This window comes from Panthera uncia (assembly GCF_023721935.1).
Source record: "Panthera uncia isolate 11264 chromosome D3 unlocalized genomic scaffold, Puncia_PCG_1.0 HiC_scaffold_8, whole genome shotgun sequence".
Lineage (NCBI taxonomy): Eukaryota > Metazoa > Chordata > Mammalia > Carnivora > Felidae > Panthera > Panthera uncia.
This window is the reverse complement of record NW_026057586.1, coordinates 85,294,032-85,316,996: the sequence shown is the minus strand read 5'-3', so window position 1 is coordinate 85,316,996 and position 22,965 is coordinate 85,294,032. Positions and strand designations below refer to the sequence as shown.

The 22,965-nt window shown below is 47.0% G+C and overlaps 2 protein-coding genes across 2 annotated transcripts in view; both read right to left on the bottom strand.

The window, feature by feature from the left end:
- DNAH10 (dynein axonemal heavy chain 10) overlaps positions 1–1,967 on the bottom strand; it is a 152,663-nt gene extending 150,696 nt beyond the window's left edge. The window contains exon 1 of the mRNA XM_049619502.1: positions 1,451–1,967. Coding sequence (XP_049475459.1) covers positions 1,451–1,664 — 214 coding nt within the window. The 5' untranslated portion in view covers positions 1,665–1,967. The remainder of the gene's footprint in view (positions 1–1,450) is intronic.
- A 358-nt stretch (positions 1,968–2,325) lies between these two features.
- ATP6V0A2 (ATPase H+ transporting V0 subunit a2) overlaps positions 2,326–22,965 on the bottom strand; it is a 43,846-nt gene continuing 23,206 nt past the window's right edge. The window contains 12 exon segments of the mRNA XM_049619501.1: positions 2,326–5,930; positions 6,457–6,628; positions 7,052–7,169; positions 8,925–9,044; positions 10,272–10,391; positions 12,722–12,932; positions 14,078–14,196; positions 16,422–16,512; positions 16,615–16,802; positions 17,043–17,179; positions 17,420–17,513; positions 17,515–17,571. Coding sequence (XP_049475458.1) covers positions 5,831–5,930; positions 6,457–6,628; positions 7,052–7,169; positions 8,925–9,044; positions 10,272–10,391; positions 12,722–12,932; positions 14,078–14,196; positions 16,422–16,512; positions 16,615–16,802; positions 17,043–17,179; positions 17,420–17,513; positions 17,515–17,571 — 1,527 coding nt within the window. The 3' untranslated portion in view covers positions 2,326–5,830.

Here is a 22,965-nt window from a genome sequence, read left to right as displayed (position 1 = left end):
CGGGCTCTGTGCTGACAGCTCGGAGCCTGGAGCCTGTTTCAGATTCTGTGTCTCCCTCTCTCTGCCCCTCCCCCATTCATGCTCTGTCTCTCTCTGTCTCAAAAATAAATAAACGTTAAAAAAAAAAATTAAAAAAAAAAACCTGTAAAGTTAGGTAGATCTATCAGTATTGACATGAAAAATTCTCAAGATATTGGTATGATTGACTTTAGAAACTCTAGACATCTATATATTAACATTATAGAAAGATACAGATGATAGATGATGGATGGATAGATAGATGATAGATTGATTCAGGGCAAGATCTGGCAGGATACACACCAAACTACCTACTGGGAATGGCAGTAGGACTTCAGGGTTAGTGAAGGGTTGCTTTTGCGTGTTTTACTGTACATAATTCTATGTCATGTGAGTTGTTTTTGTTTTCATGTTTATTTTTGAGAGAGACAGACAGAGCACGAGGAGGGGAGGGGCAGAGAGTGAGGGAGACGCAGAATCGGAAGCGGGCTCCAGGCTCTGAGCTGTCAGCACAGAGCCCGACTCGAGGCTCGAACCCACCAACCGTGAAACCAACCTGAGCCAAAGTCGGACCCTTAACCAACTGAGCCACCCAGGCGCCCCTGTCATGTGAATTTTTAAGGGAATGCCCTCCAGTACTACCTGTGTCATTTTTGTTTAATTTAAGTGAGTCATCCCATGATCTATATACAGCCTGATTCCATTTTGTTATTTCAAGAAATACGCATTTAACTATTAGAAGAGCATCTTGGGCTAGCTGGCCACCACCCTCCTTCCTATCACCACCCCCACCAGCATCTAGTTGGCTGCGTTCGTATAATTTTCAGCTGGGAGCAGAGAGAAGACTTGATCGGGGGCACGGACAGAAATAGAAAAGCGGGATGAAGAGGCATGCCCTGGTCCCCCTCCAGGGCCTTTGGATGACCAGGGCCCCACAAAGGATCCAATAAAGCTGCCCAAGGGTCTCAATAGGCAGAGAGTGAGTGACAATGTGAGACACGGGAGCTGGGGAGGAGGCCTCTCCCCCCGCCTCTGCCCAGAACCCGACACCATTCTGGTGCCTCCCGTCTCGGCAGCTCTGAGTCTCCAAGGAACAGCATGCTCAGCAGAGGATATACTGGCATTCTCATGATGCAGTGACGGTGGAGAAGAGCCAGAAGAGGAGGGAAAGAACGGGGAAGCAAGTCGGAGACAGCCCAGAAACAGGTCACATTCCAAGGGAGATTCCCAAGCCCCCTTCCGGGGGTCCAGGAATTAACCAGGGGACCCTTTTAAGTGAGGCTGAGCTCTGCTTCCACATAGAACGGGGACATCCAGCGGGGGGGGGGGGGGGGGGGGGGGAGGGACACTGGGCTAAGGCCTGTATCAGGGGACGCGGCTCAGAAAGCAGCCGCCGAACTGCAGAAAGTCCAAGCCTAGTCGGGGCGCTCACCGATCTCCACCTCCACCTCCTCGGGCACCACCTTGCGGTAGAAGAACAGCGTCAAGGCGCCCTCCTCGTCCTTGGTCTGGTTGAGGAAGTGCAGGATGAGGTCCTCGACCTCGCCACCGTCGCGGTTCAGCAGCTCCTCGAAGAGGTGGGGGTCTGTGAGGCCGAAGGCCGTGTACACGCGGTCGCGCATCCACAGCACCCGCAGGTCGTCCATGGCGCCGCCAAGGGCCAGACGGCGCCCCGGGAGCCCAGCGACGGGCGGCGTCCGCGGCTTCGGCGCCCCTGGCAACGGGAGCCTCGGCAACGGCCGCCGCAGGCGCGGGTCGGCAGCGTCCCGGGACGCGCCCGCCCCGCCCCCGAGCTCACTGCGGCGCGGGCCCGTCCCCCGCGGGTGGCGCCCAGCCTCCCCCCGGATCCGGGCCCGCCGCTCCGGCCGGCCGGAGAGCCGAGCGGAGCAGCGGGCAGCACGCGTGCTCCCGCGACTCGGGGGACCGACGAGTCCGGCCCGGAGCCGCCCGCCGCTGTTGCCCGGGACACCCCGCTGCGGGCTCCAGGGAGCCCCTCCTAGGAGCCTCATCACCCCGGGCTACCATCCCGCCCTTCTGCCCCGAAGGAGGCCAGCGAGGCGACCGGTCAAGGTTGCACTGTCTCGGAGATGGCCCAGGCAGAGTAGGAGGTGAGGCCCCCGCCTCAGATAGTCTGAGCCCCGGCCAGTGTGGATCAAAGGGCCTCAGAAAGCAAGTACCTTGAAGAGTTCCAGGAATGGGCCGGTTCTCTCTGGCACACGGATCAGGGAAGAGGGAGTCCCAAGAAGGGACAGGTGACTTCTGGCTTTGGCTTTCTAGACGCGTGAAGGCATAATAAAGCAAAACACCCATGTTTTAAAAATATATTTATTTTTCATTAGTAAAAAGAAGTTCAATACTGATAGGAAGATGCAGAGTTGTCCTTTCGTGCATTTGTGGAGCTTTAACTTAGTGACTGCTCTCCCCTCCTGGAGAGGAGTCCCTGGAAGACAAGGCTGACACCAAGAACCTAGCCTTCTTGTTGGATTTTCCCATCAAGGAACACGTGGAATGTTCTGAAGTATTTCTTACAATTCTAAACCAAAGCCCGGCCTCAATGACCTCGCTGTTGGAAAACCATTACTTGGAACTGCCTGATTTTCATCATCTTGAATCAAGATTTCCTAATAACCTTACTGGAGATTATACCAGATGGCATGCACGCAAACTTGGCTTTAAAATTTTAAGTGAAGAGATTGACTGTTTTCAAATGCAGACTGCAGAACAGTTGTAGCAGTTCTGTTTTTGTTTTCCAAAATGAGTCAGACCCTAAAATGCCTGAATATTGAATTCATAAACATCTTAAGAGTGACCTATGCTATATTCTAGGCCTTTTGAAGCTACAGCAGACTGGAAACTGAGAACAGAATGTTGTTATAAAGTACCCATTCCCGAAATGAGGACAGAATGGCATTCCGTGAAAGGGGTGTCTTTTCAAAGTCCTACCCACAAGGAATGGACAGTCCACAGGGCTCACCATGATCCCCATCAGAACACCTGAGTTCTTTAACTGATCATAATTACGTCACCACAAGGACGTTCTTTACCCTTGCAGGATGAAATCAAGTTGTTTTCCTGAAGAAATGCCTTGGATTTTTATTTTAGGACTCCATTAACACACAGAATGAACACCCGAATGAACACTGGAAAATATGGCTGTCATGACATTTACCATGACGTGTTCTCTTGAGGAAAATAAACAGATATATAGCTTCATCCCGACAACTGACCATTCTTCCTCCGGATATTTGCTATTAAGGGAACAAAGTCTGTCTCAAAAATGATATACATAATAGTTCCACCAGACAGCTTAAACATAAAGCAAAGCACAAAGCATAAACATAAAGCAGCCACTGGAACCTACAGCTTTAGAAAAAAAATTAAATTTCCCCTAGTGCCTACAAGACACGATCAAGCTCTATTTCTAGAGACGCCTTTCACCAAAGTTGGGACTACTAATTCATTTTTTATACAATTATGTAGAATACATAACCACTACATAGGTCTCAATTAAAAACGGGCTCTTTCCTCTCTGTTCTATACCCTGGTAAGAGATGTTACTTAAAATGAAAAATTCTGTAACAGCCCATAACAGTTACCAGTGGGGGCACTAAAAAATTCCAGCAGACACTACAGGCCTCCTGTTTACTCATCAGCTAACGGTGCCCCGAAATCGTGAGTTTCCTAAGGATGAATTACCATTTTATTACAACAGAGCCCTGGCGTAAAGTAACGAAGATGGCCAGTGGTGAGGGACAGCGTTGTTCAGAGTTTGTATTCACCCAGCAGGAGTGTCCAACGTGAGACCTTTCCAGAGAAACTGCACCCTGAGAGCAGAATCACTTCCCAAGGATTTATCCACGTGGTTTGAAGCTTGACATTGTAATACGAGGGACAAAGGCCAGTAACTCCCAATTGGTGAAAGAGCAGCATGGAAGGCTCACCACACAAGTAAGGTCTAATGTTAGCGTCACGATTACGTCAGCGTGTTCAGTTCATGCCTCTCGGCAAACGGGTCTCGACTTGACCTGAAAAGACACGCCTAGATCCAGGGCTACCAGAATCCAAGCTTGAAATGAAAATTCCAAACTCCCCCACTAGGCAGGGTGAAGGCGTATGGTGACAAACAGGCCTCTTCATGCACCTGCCTCAAAACGTTAAGTGAAAACACTGCCGATTTCTTTTTGAAAATAATTACCTAACATCAATTACAGTAAAATATGAAAAATGAACATAATTTACAAAACAACAGATCGTCCTCAACTTACGATGGCGTCTCATCCTAAGCTGAACATGCATTTAACACGCCTACCCTAGGGAACACCGCAGCCTAGCCTGGCCCGCCTTAGACGTGCTCCAAACACGGACAGGAGCCTCCGGTTGGGCACAATCATCCACCACAAAGCCTATTCTATAAGGGAGTATTGACTATCTCCTGTAATGGGCTGAATCCTGTACTGAAAGTGACAAACTGAACGGCCGTGTGGGCGCAGGTGGCTGTCCGTGTACCACCTGTTGACTCTCCCGACCGCGTGGCTGTCTGGGAGCTGCGGCCTCTGCCCAGCATGGCGGGAGAGGATGGGGCCGCAGATCGCTGGCCCGGACAGGATCCAGATTCAACCCTGCAAGTATGGTTTCTACGGAATGTGTATTGCTTTCACAACATCATTAATTCAAAATTCATTAAGTGGAACCACTGGTAAGGTGGGGACTGTCTGCGTAGATTAAAACATTCAACAGGACTCAAAATCCTTCAAAGCTAAATGTCAAGTGAATAGATGAATTTAAATTAAAGAGAATTTTCAACCGATCCAAATGGTGTTTGAAAGCTTAAATTAACTCTAAATACCTCTACCAGACCTTTATTTACAATCAGTCTGAAAGTAAAAAAAAAAATTATAATTATACTGTTCTCAAGGACAGGTGCAATCTCTTCATGGTAAAATCTCTTAATTTATATTTTGTTATAAAAATATACAAAATACTACTTTTCACCTTCCCTTCACTCAGTATAAACCCCTAAAAGGTTCGGTAACATCAGTAACATCATACGAGTTGGTCCCTAAGTTCAAATCACATCCATATTTTATCTTTTACGGTCACACTGGGTTGTAAGGCTCGGTGTACAGTTTATCTTTCTAACATACAATTATCATAATTGGTTTTATATAAGGATAAGAGGGTAAGAATATCTTTAAAAATATACAAGTGGGATAACCATCTGTCGTACGTTATTTTATCCCGTTTTCTCCAATCATTAAAACAAGACAAAATTGTAGAAATGATCCCCTACTTGCAGTTCTAGACAGCATACGATACAAAATGTTTACACACTTTTAATCAAGCAGAATAAATGTGAATCTTTTGATTATCCGTCATTAAATTTTTTAAAAAACTATACTTAACTTCAGCTGTTGGAAAATATTATCTGACAACTTCAAGTGACAGAATAACGCTGTAATTTTTTTTTAATAAGGTGAAAAGGACTCGAGTAGCTAAGACCATTTTCAACTAGCCATTCAAAACCACTTCTCCCCCCCAAGCCTCTATTTTTAAAAATAACTTTAACATAACTTTTGGCATTAACTTAAATTTGCTCACCATAAAAACTGAAAGAAATTTACATATCTGAAATTGATAAACGTTACAAAATATTTAACATGAGGAAGAGGTATATCTTACAGAATTATTTGGCTATATCATAAGGCAATCAATGAAGATGGAATTTTTCCTATCGTAAGTTTGACGGAAGTGAAATTCTGTAACATGATAATTCTCCATAAATCCGAAAGCTTGTTTGGATACGGCAATATGATCATGCCACGTCGTCACTGAACTTCGACGAAAGTAGTCTGAATGAGAAAGGAACAAACTTGGTGCCTGCACCAACGTAGAACTTGTTCTGAAATTCTACCCTAAAACAAAAAAATTTCCGTGTATTAGCGAAAGACCGTGAGTAACATTTCCTACATTTCTTGCAACAACATTTATAAGTTAAGAAAAAACCCCAAACAGCTCCTGTGCTGAAGCTGCTTCGTTCCGTACGTGCTCTCTTGGCACACGTGTTATTACTTAAATAAGATACACACAGACACACACACAGCCTGCCCGTGTCGCCCTCCTCGACGTGTAACGGAAACGCGAACCCGTCATGACCCCTCACACGCTACACGCGTACACACGAGTATTCAGAACCTCTCTCCCCACCCGGGTACCTTCATACACAGACAAGCAATCCGACATACGCTCTAAACCATCACGAAATACGGAAGAATTTTATTTTGTTTTACAATGAGGTAACCTGTCAGGCCCCAGATAAATTCAAAGTATTAAACATACACGGTTATTAAGTGCCAGGATTTTGTGGGGCTATTTATACACGTGGGGAGACGGGTGCAATATTTTTTAAATAGCAGTTCCAAAGCTAACTTGCACACTCACCAGTGGAGGCGTATGGCGTGGAGAAATGCAGAAAGGCCTTCCATGATCAAAAGGATGAAAATTGTCAACACTGCAAAGAGAGCGATTACTGGTAGCAGCAGCAAGACTCCGTAAGTGGTGTCTACCCGGAGGCCCACGCGCACCAGCATGGTCCACAAGACGTCAGACAGCTCTGCGGGGGAGTCATTCGGCAGGGTTAACTTCTGTTTACGTCCACGGTGTCGCTGCACTTAGCCAGGGGGACCGGGTCTCCTTCTGACAATTCTGAATTATTATCCACAAAGAACCCACACACCTACACAATCTACACGTAACCTGCCTCTCACGTAAAAGTCAGCCGGCTCCCGATCACGTCAAACACGGAGGAAGATACGGCACGCCGGAAAACCCAGAGGCCTGCCTCGCCGTGAGAGAGAGGGCTGACACAAACGGGCGAGGCTGTCCCCGCACAATACTGGCTCACGCGGTACCCGAAGGACGCCACTAGGCTTCCCTCGGAATTGTGAAATGTCGCACAGAGTCCCCCGGGTTCACCGCGGCACGGTGGGGCGTCTCGGCACAGAGTGTGGGACCGCAGGTCTCGGCAAAAACTTACGTGCGTGGGCCAGGCTGAGAGCCCAGAGCCTCAGGTACGAAGCGGTGTTGGAGATGCACCCCAGACAGTACTCGATGGAATGAATCACTTGGGTCATCAGTATCTCTCCAAAATTAAACTGAGGGAGATCCCACAACACGCGTCAGAGTCGCCGAACTGCCCGCACGTGCCCACCCACCGCCACGCCTGTCCGCTTTCCATCCCTCGCTCAGTGGAAGGACCGGCCTCTGGGAGGCTGGGGAGACCGCGAGGGAGCGTGAGGGGCAGCGAGTCAAAGGCCTGAGCTCGATTCACTGCCCCGTCACAGACAGCGCGCCGCCCCGGCTCCCCTGGACTCAGTTTCCCGTGCGGCACCCGTGTCACAGCCCTTGGGCAGCCCAGTGCGACTCTGGGGCCGGTCTCAGCGACCACGGAACACCTACTGAAACCAGAGACGCTGACCGACCACGAACCCGGAAGACTCGGAAGTCTTCGGAAGACAGGTGCGTGTCTGCTGCATAAATGCAGGCCCAACAAGGGGAGACTGTGAAAAGGGCCCCTGGCAGTGAAAAGGCTGTAAAACACTGGGAAAGAGGACTCTAACGCTCCTCCCCGTTCTGCTTTTTGGTTCTCTTATGATCCTATAAATTATCAATCATCCCAAATTAAAACACTACATTACGTAACAATTACAAAATGTTGACCGTCAGAAATTTTGTTTGGCCCTTACTGGATGGCCAAATAAAGTTTCCAAGAAAATAAAGCCTACCAGAGTAGCGGAATCGGCTCTATTCTGTCTGCCCAGGGCTGTGCCGCCCTTCTTTGGGGGGAACTGCTTCTTCCGCCATTCACCCCACACCCCCAGCCACAGCCGTTACGGGCTGAACCATGACCCCCTCCAAATTCACATATTGAAGGCCTAACCCCAACGTGACTGTGCTTGGAGACAGGGCCTTTTAAGGGGTAATTAAGGTTAAAAGAGGTCACGAGTGTGGGTGTCCTTAGAAGAAGAGACACATGCCCACGGAGGGCAAGGCCCTGTGACGACACGTTGAACAAGGCAGCCCCCACAAGCCAAGGAGGAGGCCAGGGGAGAAACCAGCCCTGCCAACGTCTTGAACTCGGGCTTCTAGCAGTAAACTTCTCTTGCTGAAGACCCCGTCCGTGGTTATGGCCATCCGTGCAGATGACAGGAGCGGTTGTTGGAACAGGGATGACGAGGGACTGCAGCCAGACAATCACAGTTCTTCCTTGGGATGCTTCCTAATCTAACAATCAGCCGAGAGCGCTTTCCTCTCCGACTGAAAGACTGGAGAAAATAAGCTCAGGGCTGGCTGTGGCCAAGGTTCCAAAATCGTGGGGCCAACTGGCTTCAGAATATGAAGCCAACTTGCAAAGGAAAACCAACCCAGACTTCTTGGAATTGGACGCCCAGAAACCAATCATCCTGAGGCCAACTCTGTTCCTGTCCTGACATGAGCCAGAAGATTCCCCGTGAAGCCAATGTAATCAGGTCTCCCTCTTACAACTACAAAGTTCTGACTGAGACAAGAATCTCTGGAAAGCAATGCTCATGGCACCTTAAGTCACTTAATATGACAGCATGTAATGTTAACAGTAGAAATCCCACTGTAAAACTGAAACAACAAAATGGTAAGCCAAAACCCTTATGGCCAACAATCAAAACAGTATTTGGGGAAGCTTCTGTAACAGGTGTTTTGGGTTTTGAGGGTTTTTTTTGTTTTTTGTGTTTTAAGTAAACTCTATGCCCAACGTGAGGCCTGAACTCACGACGTGAAGATTAAGAGCCACACACTCCACCGACTGACCCAGCCAGGCACCCCGAGAGCTTGGCTTCTTGTCTAATGTTATGGACAGTACCAGAGAAGATTACCTCTTCACACATCATTTCTCTATAGCCATCTTCTATTTGGTTATTTCCCTCTTCTATGTCTTGGCTTCCCAGTAGAGAAACTTCTTCCTCGCTGTCTTTCCTTACGAGTGTGTAACCACTCTAACAACAACCAAAAGAATACAGAGTCATTGCCTTTAAAATCACAAGGACCTGACAAATCCAAAGTCAGAGCCCCTTCATTTCTCCTAATGATGCGGCTCTTCGAGATTAGAAAGTTGTTTATGAGAACGCAAGCATATCCTACCTGTTAGGATGGCTACTATCCAAGAAATGACAATAATAAGTATTGACTAGAGGAACTGGAACCCTTTGTGTACTGTTGGTAGGAATGTAAAACGGTGCAGCCACTGTGGAGAACAGTGCGGTGGTTCCTCAAAATAATCAAACATAGAACGTGATCGAACAACTCCATTTCTGGGCACGTGTCCAAAAATCTGAAAGGACTCGAAAAGATTTTTATACACCGTGCCGAAAGCGGCATTATTCACAATAACTGAAAGGTAGAAACAACCCAAGTACCCGTCGATGGATGAACTGATAAGCAAAATCTGATCTATCCGTGCAACGGAGTATTACTGAGCCTTGAAAAGGAAGGGATTCTGTTACAATCCAGATGAACCCCGAGGACATTACGCTCAGTGAAATAAGCCAGTCACAAAAGGACAAATACTGCATGAGTCCATGAATATGAGGTGCCTAGAGGAGTGAAACTCCTAACAACAAAAGTAGATGGTGGTTTTGAGAGGCTGGGGGAGGAGAGACGGGGAGTCAGCGTTTCATGGGGACGGAGTCTCCATTTGGGAGGAGGAGAAAGTTCTGGACGTGGACAGAGGTGACAGTATAGTCTATCACAATTATTTTTAAAGAAATCAAACGAGAAAGTGGACACCCGGGGAAACAGTCTAGGAAGAAATTTAACAAAATGGTAACCCTGGTTATAAGCGCATGACAGGATAGGGCACTCTTTCCTGTGCGTTCCACGTTTCCTATAATTGAGGGAGGTTATTTAAATTAAACGACACTTTAAAGAAAAAAGTCAAGAAGCAAGGAGGAGGAACAAAAAGCGCTTTGCCGATGACAACAGTGCCGGAGGACCTGCTTCGCACCCCCCGCCGGCCTGGTTCATCCCCGCACGGCCCGCGCCCACGGGCCCGCACCGCGGGCTCCGCAGCGAGCTTCTGCGGAACGGGCGACACCGAGCTTCCGGATAAAGGGAGCGCCGGCTTCACGTCAAGAGCCTGAGACCCTCTGAGAGGTGTTTTCTTTACGTCTCTTTCTGTACCTCCAACCAGGCACCTCCGAACACGCGTCCGGACCCACACTTACCCGGCTGACGCCAAAGCAGCTGCGCCCGTTGTGGAGCCACAGCAGGAAGAGGGGTTTTCCCAAGAAGAGCACGGGAACGGACAGCGCCGTGACGGCCAGCAGCAGTCTCTGGACGCGCTCCTGTCGCGCAGAAGGGGAGGAAGCCCGTTAAAATGCAAGGACGCGCTGGCCGGGTCACTGGTGCGTTTTAGGAGTGAACCTCCAGGAGAATGTCTCCTGATTTACAATAACGAGGAGCAGAAGGTAAACAAACGCAAAAGCCGAATTGTATTGGCCAGCAGGTCTTTTCCCAAACTCATAGCCGAATTCTAGAACTCATGAGTAACCCCACCGACAGGGTGGTAAAATAACACTTTGTTCAGATCGGCGAGGGATGCATAAGAACATTCTAAACCAGAGGCAAACCCCAACTCGTCATTTCCCAAAAACACTGAAAGAGGACGAATACAAACACGGGCTAGACATTTTTTTAGATTCTTGTTTTTATTATTATCATTGTAAAGATTACTTGAGGAACCTAAATGATAGTAAGTGGATTCACTTCTACACAAGAAAAATACTAAAAGAGCATTCAGAACAAAACTAAAAGCCTTTTCTTCAAAAGTCGGCATATTTAAGGGCGCCTGGGTGGCTCGCTGGGTTGAGCCACTAACTCTCGATCTCCGCTCAGGTCACGATCTCATAATTTGGGAGTTCAAGCCCTGCGTCAGGCTCTGTGTTGGTGATTCTCTATCTTCCTCTCTGTCTGCCCCTCCCCTGTTCGTGCTCTCTCTCTCTCTCTCTCTCTCCCTCTCTAAAATTAATAAGTAAACACGTTTTTTAAAGTACAGATATTTACCGTCACCTAAAAAGAAATCGAGAGCAAAGCACATTTGCGCTTATACAGCCACTGCAGTCTGTGTGGCTTTATGGGGCCCGGAGGCGGCAACGAAAACAAACGATCGGGCATCACACGGTCCCCCGCCTAGCCTTCCTCCACGGCCGCCCCCATGTGACGCACAGATTCCCAGAGCCGCGTGCACCACGTGGTACGAGCCAGCAGCAGGTATGCGTTAGCATCTCGTACCGCACCACCGACACGAATGTGCCCCGAAACGCGGAGAAACGCGGCGGCCACGGGCAGAGTCCCATCCGAAGTCGTGAGCTGTGTGGTCAAGCAGACCGGGCTAAAACCTGGGCTCCGCCGGCAGCTGTGTGACCAGGCCTGCCCTGAGCCACCGGGATGACACCACCGACCTCGAGGGCTAGCGTGAGTTAAGAAGAATAATCACGGAGAGCACTTCTCAGGCACACCGGAGACGTTAAATAAGGTAGTGCCCTTCAGTGATCCTCCCGGCCACGGCACCTGAGCGCCGCCGAACTCCCGTTGTGCCTGTCTCCCACAATCTACGTCATCCCACAAAAAGGTTCAACAAAGTAACCATGAAATCTAATCGAAAGATCACAAACAGGAGAACCATAAGTAAGAGTTGAAGCTCAAACAGTTCAAGAAGGACACGTGTGCACGGCTCACAGCGAAGCCCACGGTTCCACGAGCTGAGCTTCCAATCGGGCTTACAGTGAACCGAGCTGTCCGTGGAAGGCGGAAAACAAAACCAAACGCTCCATTTGCAGGGTCACCAAAATTAAAAAAACAAGAACAAAACACCTACAGCTTAGGAGAACACAGGTGAGGACAGTACTGAGAAGATTTCTCCGGTATCTCACAGACACTGGGAACACGACACGCAAGGTCCACAGCAGCGTCCTTCAGGAGTGACACTGTGGCACTCGACACAGCACAGAGACCCTCACCGTAATCACAACGCAAGCTCACGTTTATTGAGCACTGGTAGGTGCCAGGTACTTCTAAGTATTTGATCAGATTAACTGTGGACTACAAATTGGGTCCTATTTTTATTCCCATTTTACAGGTGAGGAAACTGAGGCACAGAGGAGTCAAGGTATGTGTTCAAAGTTCCCCGTCAAAGAAGTGACAGAGCTAGGATTGCAAGCAGGGCGGTCACCCCCGAGCCCTCACCCCGCCACCGTGGATGTGGTGGGCGTTACCCAAACATACCACTCTAGAAAAGCCAGTTTGCGAGAGGGTCCGTGTGCTGTGGGGTCCAGACGCCGGTTCTGGGATGCCCTGGCTTAGTCAGAGATTGATTTTAAAGCAACAAGAAAAGGGGGGGGGGGGGGGGGGGGGGGATTTGCCAGTCCTCAGAAACCCTCCAGTCCATACATTTTCTTCCCACAGTTTTGACGGCTACTGAGTGTTTCCCAGAGCCCCCAGCACAGTGTTCAGAGCAGGGTGACGAGCTCTTGCGACAACATACAAAGAAACAGGAAAGCCCCTACATTCCTGGGAGGCCTGCAGAAAGCCCCTTCAATCATCTACTGTTTAAAACAAAAAGGCTACCATCAGGACTTCCTGTAAGCTCACGGGGGTGGAAAAGAACGTTACCTACCTGCCCTGAGTAAAGACCATTCGTTTCACTAGCCGGGAATAAAAACATGTTAATAAATTCAATCAGAATGCTGGGAGCGACTCTGGAGGTTTCTGCCGAATAAACCAGCCACTTATAGACGATCATAAATATAAGGTATCCAAAGATGCACAGCATAAAGAGAAGTTCCGGGACAGAAACCAAATAAATATTGAACTTCTTCCGGAAATGCCTAGAAAACAAACCAAAATGGAATCAATCAAACCATTAGCAAGTTTGGACTGAGATAAAGAATGAAGGGGGCACCCGGGTGGCTCAGTCAGTTAAGTGTCTGACTTCGGCTCAGGTCACAATCTCACAATTCACAAGTTCTAGCCCCGCATCGGGCTCTGTACTGACAGCTCGGAGCCTGGAGCCTGCTTCGGATTCTGTGTCTCCCTCTCTCTCTGCCCCTCCCCCGCTCACACTCTGTCTCTCTCTCTCTCTCTCACAAAAGTAAATAAACATTAAAAAAAAAAAGACTAAAAAAAAAAAAAAAAATGAAGACAAAATTGCTCTTAAATTCTTTGTGACGAGGCCTCTCCCACCAGAACATCCTTTGTCTTATAACTCATACTACCGATTCAGATACATCCACGAAGAAAACAGATGTGAGCACAGTGGAAAGGCTAGCGTTTCACTAACAGGTCCAGTTAGAGGAAAAAGATGCAACGTCTTCCTCTTGACACGCTAGCTCTAGCAAACAAACAAAAAGCTTTCCAACTTATAATGAAATAAGAGTATGACAAAAATTACTTCTGGAAACAAATCTGAATGTACATGCCGCATGCCTCCCTCCCTTGAATGGAAAACTCCATGTGGGCAAAACCTGTCTTCTGTCTCCAGCACTACTCAGTCCCTGAAGCCTAAAACAGCGCCTGGCATATCCTCTACAATCAATAAATAGCTGCTAAATAAATGAATCACTGAAACGGTTAAAACCCTGTGTGATCACAACACAATCAAATGCACAGCATTCCAGTACACTGGCTGCCTTTAAGGGCAGGCCCATACAGTCCACCCTCAAGAGGCAAAGTTTAAGAATACCAAATTTGGCTTATAAATACTGCTTTAAAAAAAAAAATCTGGGGGCACCTGGGTGGCTCAGTCGGTTGGGCATCCGACCTCAGCTCAGATCATGGTCTTGCGGTTCATGGGTTCGAGCACTGCGTCGGGCTCTGTGCGAACAGCTCAAAGCCTGGAGCCTGCTTCAGATTCTGTCTCCCTCTCTATCTGCCCCTTCCTCACTCGTACTCTGTCTCTCTCTCCCTCTCTCTCTCCCTCTCTCTGTCAAAAATAAATAAACATTAAAAAAACTTTAAAAAAATCTGTACTTACAAGTGGTTAAATATTCCCAGAATGACTCCAAAAGTCATGTGAATAATTCCTAAAATCACAGACATTTTCATTTTGAAAGAGTTTAGGAAAGTGAGGCGATTTGTGGCCAAGTTCCAAATCTGAAGACAAAACAAAACAAGACATCTTTAACTTCCTTCAACTGCTTCAGGACACACAGGTGACACCGGACATAGGAAGGCAGCTACAGATTTAAAAGGAAAGCAACGTTCAGACTTCCTCCTTGACGCCTGTGATCTGAGAACCACTGATTTCCTGAAACCAGGACCAGACTGTTACCAACAATCCCGTCTTTAATATGAATGCAAAGGATGCCAAACGAAACCACACTGTGTTTAGGGAAGCGGCCTGTGAGGCGAGACCGAGAGGAAGAGCAGGGGAAGAGTCACACGGAGTCAGCGGGGCGGCCAGTTCCCTCTGGGGAGGGCCGGTGCAGCCAGGGGCGCATTCCAGGTCCCGGGGTCACTTACCCTGGGGGGTGGGGGTGGGGGGCCGTACAACTATGTGTGTTAGGACTTCACAGACAGGTTTTATACATCCTTGTGCGTGTGCGTTCTATAATAAAGTTTAACAGGAAGGGAGGGAGGAAGCGTCAGTGCAGCAAGTGGCCAAACCGTGCTGATAAGACCCAGGGCACCCAGGCTCAACCCCCCGGGGCTCCCTGACCAGCCCCTCCAGGCCCCCGCCGCTGATTACCTCTCTTCTCTCTTCTCTCTCTGAAAAATTAATTCCTACAGTCCCTCACTCGGGGGATTAGGAAAAGGGAAACAGGGCCTGTTAGTTCTTTTTAAGTGAGAAGAAGGTTCTAGAAAGAGGTATTTAGGCTGACTTCAGCTTGACTGCCTGGACCCACGGGAAAAAGCCCACTGACGGCGCCCTCCTCGGGGGAAGCAGGGGCGGGAGAGGAGGAAAGTCGGCAACAACGCAATATCTCGCCAGCGACATGTAAGTCTATCTTTCATCACTAAGCCTAAAGCAACTGGGTACAGAACAATCTTTTAGGCAAAAACAGGGGAGAATAAGAAGATAGATTTAAAAGTTCATAAAGAAACTTGGCAGGAGACGCTAAAACTACCTCCAGCCGTTCCCGAGTCAGGGGAAACTGAGGAAATAAGGACTGGACAGAGGAGACCTTCGCAAGAGCTGGACCTTGCCTACGCACATGGATCTATTTTTTAACCAGATGAGTGTGGTGCCAATTTTTAAAATTAAATCAAAGCGAAACGAGGCAGTACCGTGCCCTAGTCTCTTCCTCCCCCCACAAAACGCCCTCCTAAACTTTCTTCCTTGGAGCCTATATTCAGAAATGTTTCTCTCCTTAAAGCAAGGCCACACATTATTAGGAATCTGGCTCCAAAATGCTGTACCTTAAAGAAATTGTTATGAAAGTTTTTTCAAGTTTCCAGTTATATGAAGATGCAAGGCAACAAGGCTGAATTACACAAATTACATTTAGAGGCGAGAATGAACAGACCGGTTAGGAGGGCACTGGCTTGGAAAGCTCCGATGAAGGTGCCGGACCTTTCTCTTCAGTTTTTTCATTTCTGCACACGATTATAGCTCACGCCCCCAGACCGATTTTGAGTTGGTTTCTAAGTTCCCCTTTCTAGGGTGAGATTCTCCCAGAAGACGGCCAACAGTCCAGAAAAATGGTCCTTCAGCCTGGAGGTAGCCTGCTGGGGGCCTGGGCACCGGGTGGGAGCCTGGGAGGAGCCTGGTGGGGGCCTGGCATGGGCCTGGGGGGGGGGGGGCCCTGGAGGGAGCCTGGCAGGAGCCCGGTGAGGCCTGCCTGCTGAGCCCTGTGGGGCATGGGGTGGGGGCGGCAGTCCCGGTCCCCTGCAGCTGCGTCTTTCTTTTCCTTCTCCAAACACTTCCCATTTCAAACAACTACCTCAATAAGCACCCTGAGAACCTTAAGGTCCCTTTCAGCTCTAAAATTCCTATTATTTCTTTCTAGATCACAGGGTAAAAAAACAAAAATTTCCACAAAGAAAAAAGAGATTTAGGAAGCTGCCTCCACTTAAAGGCTCCTGAAATGCCATTTCTCCCTCGAGGTCAGGAACCCCGACGGCGTGCGGCCCCACCTCTCTGGATGGACTCCTCCCACTGGGCACTGACCCGGGCTCCCACAGGGACAGCTCAGCTTCATCTCTAAACCAACTTGACTGGGGATGCACATGGGCCACGGCCACCCAGGCTGAAACCCCCCAGGGTACCTTCCCCACCTCCTGCAACCCGGGGAACCTTCTGAGGAAGCACTCGGACATTTAAAACCAGGTGCACCACAGAGGGAGCGGAGATAATGGCGAGGAACAGGTGCACTCACGGGATCGATACCAAGAGGGTAAGGGCCTTGGAACACTCCAGGAACGCTCGGGTCCAGCTGCAAAACCCTGTTGTGCCTGACGATGCTGTCACTGTAACAGAAAGCAGAGTGAGCAGGCTGACCTAGCGGAGGCCGGAGGAACCTCCGAGAAGCGCTTTCCGACCTAAAACACCGCTGGGTAACACACACTTACTTCCAGAGCCCCATCTTCTTCTGCTCCGCAGGGGTGTGGCTGGAGCTGTACATGGCTGACACGCTCCACCCAGAGCCAAACAGGTTGACCGACTTTGAAAAGCAGTCGTTGTAGATGAGGCCCGTGTACACGGAGAACAGCCCCATCAGCAGGAGGATGTATCGGCCATTGAAAAACATGCGCATGATCTGTGGAAAGCAGGGCAGGTGAGCAGAGGGGGACCGCGCGAAATCGCAGGAGCGGGACCCACGTGGGCCTGGGACTTCTCAGAGGGCTGGCGTGGGGGGCATCGCCGTCACAGAGACCACAGGCCCGCACCCCTTACGGCTCTGTCCTACAGTGACGCTTACTGCCAAAAACTGACATTTAAGATCATCCCTGCTAATCACCCAACCAGACGTAAGGAGCTGCGGTGTTTGTAGTCTCACCTCTTGTGACTGATTTAGTCTGGGGTGGTTTTCATTTAACACCAGCAAGAGGGCAAACAAGAACATCACGAAGCCATGTCCGAAGTCTCCGAACATCACGGCGAACAGAAAGGGGAAAGTGATGATGGTGAAGAGGGCTGCGGGGAGAGCAAGACGCTTGACTCACCGGAGGCAGAAAATTCTAGTTAATTCCAACACCCGACCTTCTCCAGAATTCTCAAAAGAGAACGGACAGGTTCAAGGGAGCAGTTTACACTCAGGACAACGACACAACAGCAGCAGCGAGCCCGTTTCCCCAATGCCTGTCACGGCGTCGTGGGGAGAGGCAGCGGCAGTGGCGCACGAGGCAGGAGGATGTACGAGGTCACACCGCCCACCTGGGTTCACTTCTCGGTAGCTCCCGACTCCATAGGCGTCCACAATGTTCTGAAAGCCCTCGGTGAATTTGTTGGTGCGGATTAGAGTCGGGGGGGGTTTCTTTTGTTGGGATTGTGTTCATAAATGAGGGGATTGTAGCACCGCTCTCTCTCTTTCACATAAAAAGAAAGAAAGGAAAAATTAGTACCCAAAATCCCGTTCCATGACCACGGGCTCCCTGCTACGGCGAGGCTCTGCGTGGCCACGCGGACAAGTGCTGACCACCCTCGGAGGCTCACGGGCAGAGGGGGTGACAGCACGAGTCGGGGGGGTGGCGCCGGGGGGCTGCAGTCCTGCAGAAGAGTATGGTGGCCAGGCTGCAAGGACGGGAAAGCGGACGGAGGGGCTAGGGATGACAGGGACAGGTGGATGACGTGGTCTCAGAATCACGAACATAAAACTGAAATTTAATATTATGCCTCATAAAAACATTCAAGAGGAATCTGGAGACAACTACAGTATCTAATAAAACCGAAAAATAGACGAGAATAATCGTCAATCTCAATGAGGGCTGGATCCCAGGAACCGGGAGATCATGACCTGAGCTGAGATGAAGATTCGGACACTTAACCGACTGAGCCGCCCAGACGCCCCCCCTTGAGTATCTTAAACAGGTTCTGCAGAACTAATATACAAATAGACGATGTACTTACATTATACATAACACAGAGTTCCTTTCAGTATCTCAAACGTATATTCTTATGTATGAGCATACGTTATGTCTAATACAGAATTTCCTTGAATATTTAAACACGTTTCAGAAAACTAATTTCATTTAAAAGTGATCAAAAGAAGAATGCAGGTCAGACTTTTATATAAAGTTGTAGTTAAAAAAAAAAACAACAAACTGAGCAGAACAACATCCCTCTGAACAATGAAAGCATGCCAGAAAGACATACTCACAGAAGAGATGACAATTTAACTTACTATATCAAAGTGAGCAAAAACATTACAAAAATAATACCGGATATGAAAAAAAAAACCCACAAAGCAGAATAAGAGTCTGAAATGAGGTGACAGAACTCAGAAAAGTATTAGAAGAAAAAGAAAAAATATGCAGAAACGAGACAAAACTAGAAAAAACTCCAAGGTGAAGACACCTTCCTAGTAATAACGCTGCAAGAGAAATAGACAAAAGAATGGAAATTTTTAAAAATCAAAAAGTAAAGAAAGACAAAAAGGATTCAAGGAAAAGTGACAAACACTGAAGATAAGGTTTAACTTAAACATAACAGCAGGTCCCGAAGGAGAAAACCAGAGCAAGAGAATGGAGCAAATACTAAAAACTATAGTTGAGAATTTTTCTGAAACTTTTTTTAAAACTACATATTAAGAGGACACACTGTATATCTGAAAATACCAACCCGGAATAACAGAATCAACACACAGTCTAGTAAAATCATTGAAAAAAATCCTTAAGCGTGTGGGCAAAAAAAAGAAAGTACCAAGACTTATAAGGAAAATTCTATCAATATCAGGCTTTTTTGTTAGCAACGCCATGCCAGAACAAAATGGAATCACATGTTTAAGACACCCATGGAAAACAACAACAAAAATTTTGAAACACGAGCCCAGGATTTTATTTCCAAACAACAAACTTCCGATTATAAAGGCAGGAGGCATACACTACTACGAACACGGGAGAACTCAGGGAGCACTGTTCCCATGAGCCCCTGCTCAGGACTCGGAGAACACACTTCAGACAGCCAGAGCGGCTACAGCACCCAGAGACAATGGAAGCACCAGAACTGCTGATGTCCCCATCAAACTCCCTCCCACTGGCAGCAAAAGGCATGGTCTAGACATCAGCCAACCCACAGGTACATGTGATGCAGGGTGACTGGCTGGTTTTCAGCAATGAGGAAATGTGGTAATTGGCTGGTCGTGTCGACGCAAGCCAGCCCTCTTCCAAAAAAAAGTAAAAGTCCATTTGTGCCATCAAAGAATTATGTGACGAAACGTGACTAACAAAAAAAAACCTCATATGAAAACTTGCTTCCTTAGCTGTCACTTGAAACATGTAAACCTACTATTTCTAATGAAGAACTGGGTTTTGATGCAGGAAAAAAAAAACCTCACAGGAACATGGCAGACTGACACCATGGCCCGGGAGTCAGGCGCTGGAGCCTACTCTTCAAAGTTCAGAAGCCATACAAGCGAATTGATAAGTTCAACTATATTTAACAAAAAACTACTGCATGACCAAAGCAAGCCAACAAACAGAAACATCAAAAGACGAGTGGCAAATTGAGGACAATATTTTTTCTCATGTCACAAAGAGCCAACAGAAATTAGTAAGAAAAAAACCAACAAACCAGTAGAAAATGGGCAAAGCAAAAAATAATAATAATTAAAAATGGGGGGGTGGCACTTGGGTGGCTTAGTCCGTTGGGCGTCTGACTTTGGCTGAGGTCATGATCTCGCGGTCTTTGAGTTCGAGCCCCACGTCAGGCTCTGTGCTGACAGCTCAGAGCCTGGAGCCTGCTTCGGATTCTGTGTCTCCCTCTCTCTCTGACCCTCCCCCGCTTATGCTCTGTCTCTGTCTCAAAAATAAATAAACGTTTAAAAAAAAAATAGTAAAAAAAATAAAAAGAAAATGGGCAAAGCAGAAAAACACAGAGCTCATTAAAAAAGGAAAATTCAAATGGCTCTTAAAGAAAAGATTTTCTTTTAATTTTTTTTTTTTTAATTTACATCCAAATTAGTTAGCATATAGTGCAATGATTTCAGGAGTAGATTCCTTAGTGCCCCTTACCCATTTAGCCCATCCCCCCTCCCACAACCCCTCCAGTAACCCTCAGTTTGTTCTCCATATTTATGAGTCTCTTCTGTTTTGTCCCCCTCCCTGTTTTTATATTATTTTCGTTTCTCTTCCCTTATGTTCATCTGTTTTGTCTCTTAAAAGTCCTCATATGAATGAAGTCATATGATTTTTGTCTTTCTCTGACTGATTTCACTTAGCATAATACCCTCCAGTTCCATCCACGTAGTTGCAAATGGCAAGATTTCATTCTTTTTGATTGCTGAGTAATACTCCATTGTGTGTGTGTGTGTGTGTGTGTGTGTGTGTTTGTGTGTGTGTGTGTGTGTGTGTATCACATCTTCTTTATCCATCCATCCATCGATGGACATTGGGGCTCTTTCCATACTTTGGCTATTGTCGATAGCACTGCTATAAACGTTGGGGTGTGTGTGCCCCTTCGAAACAGCACACCTGTATCCCTTGGATAAATACCTAGTAGTGCAATTGCTGGGTCATAGGGTAGTTCTATTTTTATTTTTTTGAGGAACCTCCATACTGTTTTCCAGAGTGGCTGCACCAGCTTGCGTTCCCACCAACAATGCAAAAGAGATCCTCTTTCTCCGCATCCTCACCAACATCTGTTGTTGCCTGAGTTGGTAATGTTAGCCATTCTGGCAGGTGTGAGGTGGTATCTCATTGTGGTTTTGATTTGTATTTCCCAGATGATGAGTGCCATTGAGCATTTTTTCATGTGTCAGTTGGCCATCTGGATGTCTTCTTTGGAGAAGTGTCTATTCATGTCTTTTGCCCATTTCTTCACTGGATTATTTGTTTTTTGGGTGCAGAGTTTGAGAAGTTCTTTATAGATTTTGGATACTAACCCTTTATCTGATATGTCATTTGCAAATATCTTCTCCCATTCTGTCGGTTGCCTTTTAGTTTTGCTGACTGTTTCCTTCGCTGTGCAGAAGCTTTTTATTTTGATGAGGTCCCAGTGGTTCATTTTTACTTTTGTTTCCTTTGCCTCCAGAGACATGTTGAGTAAGAAGTTGCTGCGGCCAAGATCAAAGAGGTTTTTGCCTGCTTTCTCCTCGAGGATTTTGATGGCTTCCTTACATTTAGGTCTTTCATCCATTTTGAGTTTATTTTTGTGTATGGTGTAAGAAAGTGGTCCAGGTTCATTCTTCTGCATGTCGCTGTCCAGTTTTCCCAGCACCACTTGCTGAAGAGACTGTCTTTATTCCACTGAATATTCTTTCCTCTTCATCAAAGATTAGTTGGCCATAGGTTGTGGGTCCATTTATGGGTTCTCTATTCTGTTCCATTGATCTGAGTGTCTGTTCTTGTGCCAGTACCACGCTGTCTTGATGATTACAGCTTTGTAGTATAGCTTGAAGTCTGGGATTGTGATGCCTCCTGCTTTGGTTTTCTTTTTCAAGATCGTTTTGGCTACTCGGGGTCTTTTCTGGTTCCATACAAATTTTAGAATTATTTCTTCTAGCTCTGTGAAGAATGCTGGTGTTACTTTGATAGGGATTGCATTGAATATGTAGATTGCTTTGGGTAGTATCGACATTTTAACAATATTTGTTCTCCTATCCGGGAGCATGGAATATTCTTCCTTTTTTGTGTGTGTCTTCTTCAATTTCTTTCATAAGCTTTCTATAGTTTCCAGTGTACAAATTTTTCACCTCTTTGGTTAGATTTATTCCTAGATATTTTATGGCTTTTTGTGCAACTGTAAATGGGATCGATTCCTTGATTTCTCTTTCTGTCGCTTCATTGTTGGTGTATAGGAATGCAACCGATTTCTGTGCGTTGATTTTTTTTTCAATATATGAAGTTTATTGTCAAACTGGTTTCCATACAACACCCAGTGCTCATCCCAAAAGGTGCCCTCCTCAATACTCATCACCCACCCACCCCCTCCCTCCCACCCCCCATCAACCTTCAGTTTGTTCTGTTTTTAAGAGTCTCTTATGCTTTGGCTCTCTTCCACTCTAACCTCTTTTTTTGTGTGTGCGTTGATTTTATATCCTGCAACTTTGCTGAATTCATGAATCAACTCTAGCAGTTTTTTGTGGAATTTTTTGGGTTTTCCATATAGAGTATCATGTTCATCTGCAAAGAGTGAAAGTTTGACCTCCTCCTGGACAATCTGGATGCCTTTTATTTCTTTGTGTTGTCTGATTGCAGAGGCTAAGACTTCCAATACTATGTTGAATAACAGTGGCGAGAGTGGACATCCCTGGCTCGTTCTTGACCTTAGGGGAAAGCTCTCAGTTTTTCCCCATTGAGGAGGATATTAGCATTGGGTCGTTCATATATGGCTTTTATATCTCGAGGTATGCTCCTTCTATCCCTACTTTCTTGAGGGCTTTTTATCAAGAAATAATGCTATATTTTGTCAAATGCTTTCTCTGCATCTATTGAGAGGATCATTATGGTTCTTGTCCTTTCTTTTATTGATGTGTTGAATCACATTAATTGTTTTGAGGAAATTTAACCAGCCCTGAATCCCAGGTATAAATCCCGCTTGGTCGTGGCAAATAATTTTTTTAATGTATTGTTGGATCCGGTTGGCTATTATCTTGTTGAGGATTTCTGCATCCATGCTCATCAGGAAAATTGGTCTATAGTTCTCCTTTTTAGTGGGGTCTCTGTCTGGCTTTGGAATCAAGGTAATGCTGGCTTCATAGAAAGAGTTTGGAAGTTTTCCTTCCATTTCTATTTTTTGGAACAGTTTCAAGAGAATAGGTGTTA